Raw genomic sequence first — 15,004 nt, 5'->3', positions numbered from 1 at the left:
ACTGTACACATCTCTCTCTCTATATATATATCTCACACATATACACATATACCTATCATATATATATAAAAAATAACCTTGCTCAATTAATGCCTTAACCTTTTCCAGTCAGGCTGCTGGTATATAAAATAGAAAGATATTTCACTGAGGGATGAAGAAAATAAAAGAAAAAATTAAATAAACACTAATTCCCAATTCACGCAGCCCAGGCCTACAGAAATGCTTCCCAGCAGCTGACTGCTGGCCTTCAGTTTTTACATAATTGATGAAATTGAGTCTGAAATTCAGTCTACCAATCAGTTAAAATTCTGGCCTGCCTTAACCCCACATTATGATCAAAGGAAAAAGCATGTTTATGGATCTTGTCCATCACAGCAGAAACAGTTACTGCATTACAATGACTCATGCATTCCAATACTGACTCAGAAATTGCCTTAAAAACAAAGTATCTGGCAACATGCTCCAGGTAAACCCATCCCTATAAAATGGACCTGGAGTCATGTGATTGGGCTGCCTGGCACCTTCCCATCTAACTGCCCCACTATTTCAGGTCTCTGTGCAGGCATCCTTGTGCAGTTTCTGTCAGCCCTGAACCAGTTTGCAGCCACAGCTGGGCTGGGTTGGGACCAGGCTCCTCCCAGGCTGCTCTCACCATGGGCAGGTTCAGAGCCCAAGGAATGAAGAATTCCACTGGCTCTGCTGGCTCTGCCATGCCCTGCCATGGCTGTACGTGTTCTGCTGGCAGCTGGCACCACACAGCTCTTGCCTCCTCTCACAGAGCACTGTCAGTGTTCCTTTATTCCCTAAATACACAGAATGGTTAATTGTTTTACACAGTGTAGAAGCATAATTCATTCTTCTAGTCTGTCTCCTAGTAATTTATAAATCAGTGATGAATTAAAAACATTCCTCCCATAGGAATGCACAAAAGTCAAAGTGGGATAATGACAGGCACAATAGTTAGTATGCAGAAACTGAAAGCTGTATGGGGACATGAGGAGGCCACATCAACTCTATAAAAACCTTTCTGTGAAATAAACCACAAAGTGTTTAATGACTTTAACAGCCCCCACCCCAGGGCAAGGCCTCTGCCCTAGGGATTTTAAACACAGCATTTGAGAATTGCATTCTCCATCACATCAGGAGAGAGACTGTTCTGCGAAAATAAGTTTTAACAACCTCAGCACTCAATTATGGAAGTATAGCAAATGGATTTATTTGTTTTTTAAATGTTATCCCCCCAAAATGCAGAGACTTCTTGAAGCACATTTACCTGTTATTCCTTCTCTTAAAAATTCTACATGGGTCTGTGTTCCAGATTGCAAGGCAAGATGTATTTATTACCACCTGTGTGGCAGCTGTCTTTTGCAAAGCAGGCAGTTCCTTATCTCTCTCTGAGTAAACACAATCACTCATCTATTGGGAGGGGACAAGTGCTGATAACAGCTATTGAATGTCACTGCATGGCTGATAAGAACTGCAGCATCCCATTGGGAGATGTGAGCCCAGAGGGAGGAGCCAAGCATTGCTACCTGGATATAATCTGGAGATTCTGGAGCACCAGCCAAGCATTGCTATCCAGATATAATCTGAAGATTCTGGAACACCAGCCAAGCATTGCTACCTGGATATAATCTGAAGATTCTGGAACACCAGCCAAGCATTCCTGCCTGGATATAATCTGGAGATTCTGGAGCACCAGCACAGCTTCTCCACTGGATTCCCCAGAGGAGCAGCAGCTGCCTCTCCTTCCACTGGATCTTCAGAGGAAGAATACATTCTTCTCTACAGGATCCCTGCTCCAACAGAACCACTCCTGACACTGCAGGAGGGCTGAGCCACATTTCCAATGGGACTGCCACCAACAGCCTGACCAACAGGGTGTCAGGTTGGGTTCTGACTCTGGCAGTGTTGGTTTAGTTCACTGCATTGTTTATTTTATCTTTTTATTGTCTTCCCTATTAAAGAACTGTTATTCCTGCTCCCATATTTTTGTTGCCTGAGAGCCCCTTAATTCAAAATTTATAGCAATTGGTGGGGGGGGGAGGAGGTTGTTCACATTCTCCATTTCAGGGGAGGCTCCTGCCTTCCTTAGTAGGTACCTGTTTTTCCAAACCAAGACAGTCTGGATGTCTCTTATGAAATGAAATTCAAAATTACAGCAGATGAGCTCGTTTCCCTCTCTTCTTCCTAACAGGCTGTGCTTTAATTGCATTTATTTTTCACCAGCTAATCACAGAGTTTAAGTCCATGGCTTCTTCCATCTCTTCCTTCTTTTCTGCCTCTCAGGACTGGCCAGTGCCATGCAGCAGCCCTTCCCAGGAGGCCTCACCCGGGATGTGACACCGGGCACAGCCCAGCCTGGCACAGCCCTGCACTGCCCACGGGCACAGGAGCCACCAGGGCCTCCTGGCACCTTCCTGGCAGCTGGCAGCCTGCCCTGCCCTCCTGCCACAGCCCTGTAAGGGACAATGTGCAGTGCCACCTGATGAAACCTGGGGTTTTTCCACAGCTCTTGCTGTGCAGCAGTGTCCATGCCATTGCCAGGGAAGGGTCACAGCTCAGTTCTGAGAAAGCCATTGTCTGCCACAGGAATGGAGAACACAGCTCTTGTACTTCAAAGTGACACAAATTCAAGTGCTTATTTAGGTCAACATTCCAACAACGTTCTTTCAAGATGTCAAACTGCCGTTATTTGTTAGAATAAGGGAACTTGGAAATACTTCACAGGTGTTCACAGACCACCAACAAACTATTTTTGGGTGGTCACCTGGGGTTTATTCTGCCCCATGAGACAACACTGGCTGCAGTGACTTGTTCATTAAGCCCTAAAATGCAGAATATACAAGTGGTTTGTTTTAAAGGGGCTTTTCCCTCCCATCAGATGTGTAAAAGAACACAGAATCAGAACAGACTGGTAGAATTTCCCAAGTATCACTCACCTAAACAATGCAAAGCGTTGCCAAGATTTTCTGGGGCTTCAGTTTTCAGTTTTACCGGTGTTGAATATTTTTTATCTATTAATGGCTGCTTTTCACTCGGGGTCCTCCTTGTGTCTGGTTTCTTTTTCTTGGCGGCTCTGAGAGGCTCAGCCAACATCCTCACTTCCCTGGGGAACGCTGTGAGCACCTGGATGGCTCCGGCTTTGATCTTGGCCTCCAGGCCCTCCTCGGTGCCAAACTCGTCGGTCTGGGAGATCTTGTACAGCGGCAGCACGTGCAGCTGCTCGTCGCTCGGGATCACCCCCACTCTCCTGTTGTCCTCCTTGGTTAGGGTGCACACCTGCCAGGGGCACAAGGGCCACAGATCATCCACAGCACAAAGCAGCAGCTCATCAAGGCTCAGGCACTCATCCTGGCCTCCACTGCTGACTCCTGCTCTGAGGCCTCAACACCAGGGGGCTTTAATGCAAACAGCTGACAAATAATTGGACAAATTACTTGCCAGACAAATAGCATCATCTGTGATGACACAGAAAAACTGTCATATTTTAAGATCAAGGCACATGTCTTTGACAAGAAAGTGAAATTTTGTCTCAGCTTACAGTATGCCAACCTTGGTAAATAATCTCAGCTGTAAATATACTGTTAAGTTCCTAAGCATTCCAGTTATGTTTTTAATGCATAAACACATAATTGATGTTCACATTCATTTTTAAGGATTATAAAATATGAAAAATTACTTTTGCATTAAACAAAAAGTGTTTATGATCTGGAATTAATTCCATGATTTGGAATTGGTTTTGGTTTCGGTTGGTAAATGAAAAACCCCAAACCAGCACAGTCACTCATACTGCTCTATACATTTTGCAAATCTCAGCTCTAACTCCCTCCCTCTCTCAACATTTTCTTAAATCAACACCCCACTGTAATTAACTCACAGGACCCAGGAAATGTTCTCTTAGGCCACTGCCCTACTTCCTGTTATTCTGAGCTGTGAGATGCTGGAGCCCAGAGCAGAGTGCTGATTACATCCAGTTTGATGAGCTCACATCAGAAACAAGAATAAATATTCCAATTTACTGCAATAGTTTTCTTGTTGTCATTATAAATGTTGAACCTTTCCAGCACTCCTTGAGTTCCAGCTGTTACCAACACCAACCCATCCCGTAGAGAGCAGCACTGACACTGGCACTGCAGTCCCTGGGGTCACTCCCAAGGGATGGCAAAAGATCTGTGTGCCTGAGCCCTGGCACAAACATTCACCCCTGAGCCCTGGCACAAACATTCACCCCTGGGCACTGGCGTAAACATTCACCCCTGGGCACTGGCACAAACATTCACCCCTGGGCACTGGCACAAACATTCACCCCTGGGCACTGGCGTAAACATTCACCCCTGGGCACTGGCACAAACATTCACCCCTGGGCACTGGCACAAACATTCACCCCTGGGCACTGGCGTAAACATTCACCCCTGGGCACTGGCGTAAACATTCACCCCTGGGCACTGGCACAAACATTCACCCCTGGGCCCTGGCACAAACATTCACCCCTGGGCACTGGCACAAACATTCACCCCTGAGCCCTGGCACAAACATTCACCTTCTGCAGCTCTGGCACCTCCATTCCCAAGGCACTGCTACATGGCTGGAAAGCCCTACATGGATACCATGGCTGAGGGAAGCTGCTGCCTCACAGGAGTCACTAACTACACACAGAAAGGAACAGGAGCACCATCCAAGGATGAAATTATATTCCCTAAATGGAAGTTTAGCATTCCATCATTCTGCAGGCTCAATCTGACACCTATCATAAACAGTCAATCCAATTTCCCAATCTTCTCACCATTCCTAACATTCCAGGGGAGAAGAATGTTATTATTTAAGGGATGAAAAAAAACCAAACATTTTTTATTTCATAGCACAGCTTTTGCATAAAGGCATCACACAATTATTTCTAGAAAAATAAAAGTACAGAAACACAAACTAAAAAATCCTGAACCAAAAACGTGGTGGCTCGGGCTTATCAACAGCTCTATGCAAAGCTTGGCAGTTGCAGAGCAGCAAAAGGAGGAAATGTGGGAGGCAGAGAGGAGGAAGAGCTTTTCAGGAGGCAGTGGGAAGGATGCAGAGGGGCTCCAGGGCAGTTAGCAGCTGCTTTGTAGCACTCACTGAGGTACTCACCTCCTCTGGACAGCCTCTGCACCAGGAGGCAGAGTTAGAGAAAACAGAAGTTGTTCAGTGAGCAGCACTGGAACCTCGCTGCCTGCGGGCTCTGCCAGCCACGCTCGCACAGCCCAGGCCCAGCAGGGCTCCTGCTCCCACCCTGCCTGGCACCTCCTCCCTGCATGCAGCCCCCAGCCCAGCCCAGGGACACTGCACAGCCCACAGCAACTGCCTCCAGAGCCCAAAGACAACTCTGCTCCTGCCAAGGTCAGTGACACCTGCTGAAAGTGGCCAGCAGATGCCACTTTATTCAGGGAGGGTGAGAGGGCTGCACATACAGGGAGCATCATTATATAGGGGTGGTGTTTTTAGAGAGCCCAGTGCATTGTCCCTGTGGGCACCCAGGGCATCCCTCTGGCTGTGCTGAGCAGCCCAAACCCTGCCAGGGGGCTCACAGACCCTGGCACAGAGCCCAAGATGCCCCTGTGGGTTTGATTGTGACCCATGGAGCAAATCACCAACCTTAGATGGAGATCAGCAAGCCACAACAGTTTAGGTAGAATAATAGTGAAGTTATCATGGGGTGGAAAAGTAGATTTTGGGGTTTTTGGTATGGGGGTTCAGGGGGCAAGATGGAGGGATCTGGGCATGTCCAGCCTTTCTCCTTCTTCTTCTTGGCCTCCATCTCCTGCTGTGATGTTGTCACTTTTGGACTAGTTTAGAGTAGAAGCTCACTGTCTGACATAGGTGATAGGTATTGGGAAGTAAATTGTAAACATTGCACACGTAGTTTTTAGTATAAAGACATAACACCACCCTGGGACAGGCAGAGTGCCTCTGTCTGTCGAGCTGAGCTGACCTCATCAGGGCAGGAGAAAGAATTTTATCAATAAGAACAATAAACAACCTTGAGACTGAGAAATGAAGAGCGCTGACTCCTTCTTCAAGTGCCAGGCTGGGAAAAGAGACTTTTAACATTCTCGGGGTCACAGTGACCCAAAAACACCCCAGGATTTCCCCTTCTAAATGATAAACAAAAGCAGTAATAAAGTCAGCATGGAGGGGCCTGGCTGCCTCTTGTTTTCACCAGAAAATGGGCAGTGGTCTTTTAGAATACCATGTCCAGCCTGTGTCTGGCCCAGGCACTAGTCTGAAAGAAGTCTTGAAGGTTCAATCCACAATATTTATTATTTTGAATATTGAGACCCTCATCCAATTTACAGTTATAAATTTCCATGCAAAAGCCAACATCTCATGGAACAAGAAAGATGAAGAACTGTTCTGAGGAACTGAACAAGATGAGGGCTGTACTGCATTGACACAACTGTGCTGCAAGAACAGTCAACTCCAGCACACCCTGGATATTAAATACTGACTTCAAACACATATTAGGAAATTCATGTATAACCAAAATGGTATCCAGATCTGAAGACCAATACATCTACAGCCTAAATGCCATAACACCAATTTTAACACTTTCACAGCTAGTGTCCCCTTAAAATATTTTAACATGAAAGTAAGGGTGCTAGGGCAAACAGATAACTGAAAATAATGATATGAGAAAACCAGCCATAAATTCAGGTAGTACAGATTAGCTAAAAACTTACAGCTAAAGGTAGTAAATCATCAATTCAGAATTTTCTGCTTAAAAAATACTCCAATATTCAAATCTGTGCAAAATATTCCATTAAGGAATTTAGGAGCCATTGCTGAGAAGTGAAAAGCAGAATTTTCCATTGCTGCAAACTGACCAAAATGAAACACAAACATGAGAAAGCCATCAAGTCTGTTAGAGGCCATTTACAGCACGAAGCTGCATATCCTGCTACTCTGCTTTTTCCAGAACAGGCAGCTAAACCATCCAGGATGCTCAAAGGCCAAAGAAGTGTTGGCCAAAAGGTTTGTTTAGCTTTCCAATGTGCTTGGTGATCAAACTCATCACCTATTCTGGGTTTAGTGATGTCATGGTGAAAGTTGCATGTTTATGAAACTTGATTACTATTCTTTTCATTTAAACTTCAAATGCAGCAGGAACTCAGTGCAATCCCCTGCAGACATCCCTGTGCAGCCACACAGCTCCCAGTGTGTTACTCTGGCTCTCTCTGATGTGCCTGTGTCCTCCTGAACCCCACGTGCAGCAATGATGGAGCTTTTCCACTGGGTTGCAATAACAGATGGTTCCCATTCAGGTTTCAGCAGTCAAACAGCCTTCCCAAAGCTGGGAGATGGAATCAGGTTCCATTCCTGAGATGGAATCCCCTCCCTGAGCAGCTGGAGACACAGTGGGTGCCCCTGGGGGCTCCTGCAGCCCTGTCCACCATCATGGATAAAACTCCTTTGCTTTTCCTTTGCAGCCAGCACAAACCACATTGTTCTCCTGACCTGAACAAGAGTATGCAAGTCAGAACCAGAGCAGGGAACCCCAAACTTCTCCTCCTTTTGCCCACCTGATGCCCCCAGGCTGTGCCATCAGACACAGGTGCAGCCCAGAACTGCTCCCTGGAGCTCACAGGTCAGCAGAGTGACCCTCTCACATTTCTCCATTTGCACAATAGAAAAATCAAACAGAAATTCCTCTTCACAGGCCCAGGGATTCATCTTCCTCCTGTCTGTGATAAACTGAAGCACCAACTGAAGCCCCTGGAGCTGCTGCAGCCCCCAAAGTGAGCAGGGGGTGCAGACAGTGGTGTGACCATGCACAGCCCCCCTGCCAGCCACTGCCAAGGCCTGGAGCCCCCTGCCAGTGCTGTCATGTGCCAAAATACACCCAGGCATGGCAAAAGCAGAGCGTTTGGGGGTTTACCTGAACCCCAAAGAGTTTGCTGACAGACTGGTGATTGTCAGTACTTAGCTCTACTGCCAGTAATGAATTACAGATTGTAGGTGCCCTCAAAACAGAGATTTATTTTCCTCCCCTTCTTCCCAATGTCTGCTGCAGAACTGCAGCTGGTGTGTCCTTCCTCAGCCCAGCACCAAGGGCCCTGCCCCAAGGATGAGCAACACCCACACACAAACTGCAGAACCAGCAGCAGCCTTTGTGTCCCAGTCACTTCCAAACCCCAGAAAGAACACTGCCAGTGCCTTAAATGGATCCCCACAGCTATGAAGAACATGGCCCTTCACAGCTAATCTGATAAAGGAACAGAAGTCCTCACATTCCACAGGCTCCATCAATAGCTATAAAGCTTTTATCTGTGTTGCCCATTTAGCTTCACATCCATAAGGAGCAAGCACCCTACACTGCAGCTGTAACACACATCAGTGGCCCTTAGGAGAACTTAAGAGATGACAAAAGAGTCTAAGTAAAAATGAATGGTACATTTATGCCTTAAAGGTTCTTTAAAAACTCCCTTTGTAGGCAGAAATTATTTCTGCTTCTTTCAGACAAACACATTAGTTTACACCTCTGTAGAATTGTCATTCTGCTCCAGAGCAAGCAGGGAGTGTTTGATTTTAGCTTTCTACCAAAAGCAGGGTCAATTCAGACCCTTGACTTGCTAGCCAGACACAATGTTTAGCAACTCAAATCTTCAGTGCTAATTACCATGTAACAGCAATCCCCAATTTGTGTAGGTTAAGGTCTGCTATTCTCTCTTGTATCTCCAGAGGACATTTCCAAGACCCTCCCACTGCTAACACAAACTTTACAGGATGATTAATTTTCAGAGTCACATACAAATAGTGCAGCTGATCAAACACACAACTGAGAAAAATGCAAGAATGTTTTAAAATATATTCTTTTAACTGTACAGTAAACTTATTCCTTATTATTAACCTAATTTAAGTCCTTTGCTGAACTTATGTCTGTGCCTGGTTTAAACAATTTGAATAGACTGTTTTCCTTTTCTTTGGGTGGCCCATGCAGAATTCCTGTGGTACTTGCAGTGAAAGTGATTTACCAATGATGAAGGGAGAAAACAAAAAGGTGTCACAATAATAGAGCCAGCAGTGTTTGCAATTATCAACTCACAAGGCATTTACTTTAACCTTTTAAGCCTAGAAGAACTTTAAATTTTATAAATAAAGATTTTGTGTTCCTGTAAGGGGAAAGGGAAGAAATCTTAACAACACTAACAAGATGACAAGTACACCCTGTAGGGACCTTAAAATGTAAGGTGAGACAAGCAGTTAAAAAAACCCCTGAAACATAGTAAAGTGATGGATGCTGGAGGTTTCCAGTGCAGGGCAAATTGTTCTCATTCTGTTCATGATGAGAAAGCAATCTCTGGGAGAGCTGTCACCCCAGAATTGTACCTGCACTCAGTACATTTTACAGACAAAATGTAAATATCCCCTCCATCATGAGCAGTGATTTATAAGAAATCATCATGTATTTTAAGCCTTGTAGGCAGTCCCACCTTCTGGAACCAGGCAGGAATGCAGGAGGTGCTGGTATCACTGCACTAATTTCTTCTTCTGTCCTTACCACATTTCCTATGGTATTACCAGAAGATTCTGCCAGATATTATCTGGCAGAACTGGGTGGAAAGTGATAGTGATGAGCACACAGTGACCTTGCACAAGTTGTTCCATGTTTCTGAGCCTTGGAACCACGTGCAAACACCCCACACACAATCCATGAAGCATCAACACCAGCAAGGACCATGTGAAGCTGAAATGGCAGCAGGTGCTTACAGATAAATGCAGTTCTAGAACTATTCCCCAATAATTCCACAAAAAAGGTTTAACTGTCCCTCCAGCTGCTTCTGGCCATAATTTATGACTTTTTTGGGATCCATATGGCAAAATGAGTAGCAGACTCAGCTGCCATCTTGTCTCTAATTCAGGAGGTAATGGAGCACTCAGAACATCTAAACTAAACTTCATCAAAGAGCATATAATGTAGTTTGTCTGACAAGGAGGTCTCATTTCCAAGTTTAGAATCTCTAAGGGCATCAAATTCCTATGCTTCAGAAGCAATTTTGCAATGCATACTGCCAACACTAAGCAAAAATAACAGTCAATTGATGACTGCACTCCTGGTGGATTCCTAGAGCTGCTTCCATACTTTAAAGGAATGGACCTTTGCTCCCCTTACAACCACAAATTAACATTAAAACAACTTTACCAGTCATTTCACTGCTGTCACATAGAAATGGTCAGTGTTAACTATAGGTGTAAATGCAACACTTTATTGAATCACAGCAACACAATAATTCAGTTTGCATTCCTTAAAACAAAAAAAAATCTAGAGTAAGCAGAGATTTCAGATAATTTTTTTGCAGATATACATCCTTTGATGGATAGGGAAGTTACTGTTGTTACCTGCACTGCTGTACAAGAAGTCACCCTCACTATTCAGAGCACTGGGATGCTCCAGCTGCTCAAAGAACACTGCCAGTTGTATCTTTTCTGCCTTGACCTTCTCTTTCTTCAACACTATGGTCTTAATTTCTCAAAGATCACTTAATTGAGTAATTCCCAACCAATTTTCTCACTGGTAATCCATCAAGGCATATAATACAGCCACACCAATCTGTGGGTTTTCCTTTCATACTGAGATTTAAAGACTGTAATGGTCACCTGGCTCAACCACAATCTATACTGTTTCCTTCCTGACCTGTATCTACACTAACAAGGAATCTGGTAGGTGCCCAGTGCAAGAAAGAGTGAATTTGGTGAGCCTGGGGGAGGTAAGTTACTAATTAATCAGTTTGCTTTAGCTCTCCCTTCACAGAGGTCTGTCCAGCTCCTTGGTTAGACAATCATTTCCCTTTAGCATCAGCCCTTTCCCAGGAATAACTGACCTGCCCTCTGGCCAGGCCTCTCCTCAGGACCAGGAGTCTTTAGAGAATGAAGGTATTTTGTAGGAGGGATCACTCACATCCCCCTTTTGATCTGTTCTGCAATAAAATGAACTCATGCCCTCCGTAGACAGTAACAAATATATACAAACAGAATGAGCATCGATAATGGCAACGTGCAGTGAATTGTGAAAGCACTGCAATGAAATGAGCCCACAGCAGCAGCAGCAGCACGCTGTGGGAGTAGTGAGGAGGGCAGGGTACGTACCACGGTGCTGCCGTTGTGCATGTTGTGCGTGTCCTTGTGGGCGTGGGCACAGAAGTCAATGCAGGCGGTGACACCCGAGAAGGGCCGGCCGTCCTTGCAGCCCAGCCGGCAGTCGGGGCCCATGTGCTCGTTTTCCACCTGCAGGGAGAGAGAGCAAACTGCAGGCACTGAGAGTGCTGGGCAACCCCACCAGGCACCCACAGCCCTGGGACACCATCAGGGCAGCCTTTTCTACCTGGAGAGAGGGCAAACTGCAGGCACTGAGCACTGAGAGTGAGCTGTGCAACCCCACCAGGCACCCAGAGCTCTGGGACACCATCAGGGCAGCCTTTTCCACCTAGAGAAAGAGCAAACTGCAGGCACTGAGCACTGAGAGTGCTGTGCAGCCCCACCAGGCACCCACAGCCCTGGGACACCATCAGAGCAGCCTTTTCCACCTGGAGAGAGAGCAAACTGTAGACACTGAGAGTGCTGGGCAAGCCCACCAGGCACCCACAGCTCTGGGACACCATCAGGGCAGCCAAGCAGACTCAGGGGTTCATGTTTTCCTGTGAAATATGGAACATCTGTGGCTGGATGCCAGTAAGATAATCAGGTCAGCCACAATCAAATGTCTTGGATAGAAAAACATTTTATTTACAGCATTATCTCTCAGTATTTTTCACAGATAAAATTATGGCACTACTTAAGCACCAGGAGTAGCTTAGGCAGCTCAAGTAAAGAGGGGCAGTGTGTGGAAACCTGCCAAATGCACCAGGATTCCAAATGCACAGCCACCAGGAACACCCTCTGGGGCTGCTCCTTGGATTGAAACTGTTCATCAGAGCTGGATCTCACACACCCACCTGGTTCTGGAAAGCTTCTGGAGCAAGCTTCTTATAAACCGGAGCCACATCAGTAGCCAACGTTTGCAAATTGTTTTCAAGAAGTTCCTCCTGCAGGGAAAGGCAACATTTGCTGCTGCAGCTTGCTTTAAAACAATCTCAGCCAGTTTAGACATGCCCAACAAGTCAGCTTCTAGCTCATATTTTATTAAACTGACTGTTCTGCTGCCCTTTGTCACCAACCATAAATGCCTGCTTTTGCATGAGTAACCCATCAAAGCTGTTAAACAGAAATCAGCCAAATAACAACAGACAATACCTGCTAGGTCAGAGCAACCCAGCACTCAGAACTGATTTCTGCATCACTTTCCATATGCCAAGGAGTGAGGTGTGTTGCACACAAAATCACAGAAGTGACATCCAGAGGAGAAAAATCACACCCCAAGCTGAGTGGGGATGGAAGCCCAGGCCTTCTGTTGGTGTTTTGCTTATGGAGCCTCAGTCTGTGCTGACACCATGTGAGAAACTCCTAATAGCATTTATCTTCAGCTCTTATGTCTTCTCTCAGGCACTTTTCTCATTTTCTGATAACTGTTTTGTTCTTTGGAGGGGCAAAAATCAGGACTCAATGGAAATAACTACTAGACTCAGAAATAACATTCCCTTTATATGGCTGATCCATATAAACACAGAATTAGCTAGGTGGGCTTCCACAGCAGTGTCATATTTAAGCTCTTATTTGTAGAAACAATCCCTAAATTCTTATCCTAAGTTTTTGCTTTTCCAGGAAAACCACCAACCAACTGGGAAAGCAGAGGGCAGTGACAGACTCCCTTATTTCTTTTCCTCCAAGGACCAAGCTTTGAGAGAACTGCAGCTTCAGTTTCTCACAGTGCATAGTGCAAAATGAAGCAAGCTGTTATTTCTTACTTAAAAAAACCCACTTATCCCCACACACTGTAAACACCAACATAAACACCAGGAAACTTTGCTTTTTTCAATGGGATGTTACATGACAAGATGATGCTGTATTTTTAACTTGTACTAAAGCTAGCTTTATCAGCTGTAAATGGCTACCACAAGGTTTTCTGAACCACAGTGAAGTTAATGTGGTTAGTTAATGTGGTTAATTATCCATCCTACCAGGAGGATATCTACCCTAGGAACCATTCTTTCCTCAATATATTACACTCTTAACCTTCTCTCATTCAGCATACAGAGAAAATGCATGCAGAGAATGCTCCATGCACAGCATCATACAGGGGATAACCTAAACACACAGGCAAAGGACAGAGAAGGAACAGGATCCCTAAAGTGCAAGGATGCCCAATAAATACATTTTCCTATTAAGTGGAAGATCATAAAACAAATTCCCTCTTGAGACAAGCAGAGCTGGGTTTGGCTGCAGAGCCTCAGGAAGGTGCTCAGTGAGGAGGGCAGAGTGCTGTGCTGAGGCAGAAGCCCCCCTCACCCTGGTGAGGTCTGTGAGTACCCTAATGAGGTTTGTGAGTACCCAGTGAGGTTTGTGAGTACCCCAATGAGGTTTGGGAGTACCCAGTGAGGTTTGTGAGTACCCAGTGAGGTTTGTGAATACCCTGATCAGGTTTGTGAGTACCCCAGTGAGGTTTGTGAGTACCCCAGTGAGGTTTGTGAGTACCCCAGTGAGGTTTGTGAGTACCCAGTGAGGTTTGTGAGCACCCAGTGAGGTTTGTGAGTACCCAGTGAGGTTTGTGAAAACCCCAGTGAGGTTTGTGAGTACCCCAATGAGGTTTGTGAGCACCCAGTGAGGTTTGTGAGTACCCAGTGAGGTTTGTGAGTACCCCAGTGAGGTTTGTGGGTACCCCAATAAGGTTTGAGAGTACCTCAATGAGGTTTGTGAGTACCCAGTGAGGTTTGTGAGTACCCAGTGAGGTTTGTGAGTACCTAGTGAGGTTTGTGAGTACCCCAACGAGGTTTGTGAGTACCCAGTGAGGTTTGTGGGTACCCCAGTGAGGTTTGTGAGTACCCCACAGCTCAGGGGAGACTGGGGTTTGCACTCAGGTGCATGAGAAATACCTCATGAACCCTTTCAGGGCAACAAGTCAGGAGCTGGGAGTGATATTTACCTGCAGTGAATCAAGTGACATCTTTAAGAAGGGATATCACACTGTGTGTACACAGAAAGATTTCTGCAGTGTAACCCCAAGAGTGCCCAAAACATGCCAGCTGTGCCAGCAAAGATGTGGCACTTTTACCTAGGAGATCCATAGGGAATGGGGTTACACACACCTACAGGCACAACAAAAGGCACTTTGGAGTCACCCTGAGAAGTCTCTGCTCACCAGGCAGTAGTTACCAGCTTACAACACCTTTACTCCTTCTTCAGGAAAATATTTCAATGTAAAGTAACTAATGTGGTTGGATTTTTTTAGAGGTTTGTTACTTCACATAAACCATCACTGTTTTCTGTGCTGCCTCACATTTATGGCATCACTAACACTCATAAGCAGCAATTTTGGTATCATTTCACTGCACTTCATTTTAGTGTATTAATTCCTTCAAAACTATTTAGAAAACATGCTGTCCACAGAAAAAACCAGTTTATTCTTGGTGACAGAGGGGAGCCCAGGCTGTCAGCTGGTCCTACAACAGGAAAGCAGTGCAACCCCAAGGTACAACATTTTCTGTGCCAAGGCAAAAGGCCTGAAACCCTGAGCTGCAAGCTTGGCCCCTAGAAAAGGCTGTTACTTACAAAGAATTAAAATTTCACACAGAGTGACACAGTGAGCTAAACAGGCATGCACAAAAGCATTCAGCATCATTTTATGGTATATAAATACATAGTAATCATTCCACTGAATGAAATTTCAGTGTCATTTATTCTAAATACTACAGCCACAAAAACTTTGTTGGTCAGTTACACATACATGTGGGAGAGAGAAGGGGTGGAGAATGTCTAGTTCTGAAAATCATCAGAAAAGGCATTTTGAGAAAAAACATATCTTACTTGTTTAGGGTCATCAGTGAGAAGCCTAAATTTCCTGGGGTTTTTGCTCCTGGCAAACTTACAGCCATTGAAATAC

At 45.3% G+C, this 15,004-nt stretch overlaps 1 protein-coding gene across 1 annotated transcript in view; it reads right to left on the bottom strand.

Moving 5' to 3' along the window:
• The window catches only part of TET1 (tet methylcytosine dioxygenase 1), a 41,942-nt gene that overhangs the window by 10,184 nt on the left and 16,754 nt on the right, over positions 1 to 15,004 (bottom strand). Inside the window, exons 5-8 of the mRNA XM_074544419.1 lie at positions 14,929 to 15,004; positions 11,964 to 12,053; positions 11,119 to 11,256; positions 2,943 to 3,282 (exon numbers count right to left, since the gene is read on the bottom strand). The exon at positions 14,929 to 15,004 is cut by the window's right edge and continues 75 nt beyond it. Coding sequence (XP_074400520.1) covers positions 2,943 to 3,282; positions 11,119 to 11,256; positions 11,964 to 12,053; positions 14,929 to 15,004 — 644 coding nt within the window. The remainder of the gene's footprint in view (positions 1 to 2,942; positions 3,283 to 11,118; positions 11,257 to 11,963; positions 12,054 to 14,928) is intronic.

The sequence above is a fragment of the Zonotrichia albicollis genome, chromosome 7 (genome assembly GCF_047830755.1).
Source record: "Zonotrichia albicollis isolate bZonAlb1 chromosome 7, bZonAlb1.hap1, whole genome shotgun sequence".
NCBI classification, from domain to species: domain Eukaryota; kingdom Metazoa; phylum Chordata; class Aves; order Passeriformes; family Passerellidae; genus Zonotrichia; species Zonotrichia albicollis.
This window is presented reverse-complemented; position numbering and strand designations above follow the sequence as displayed.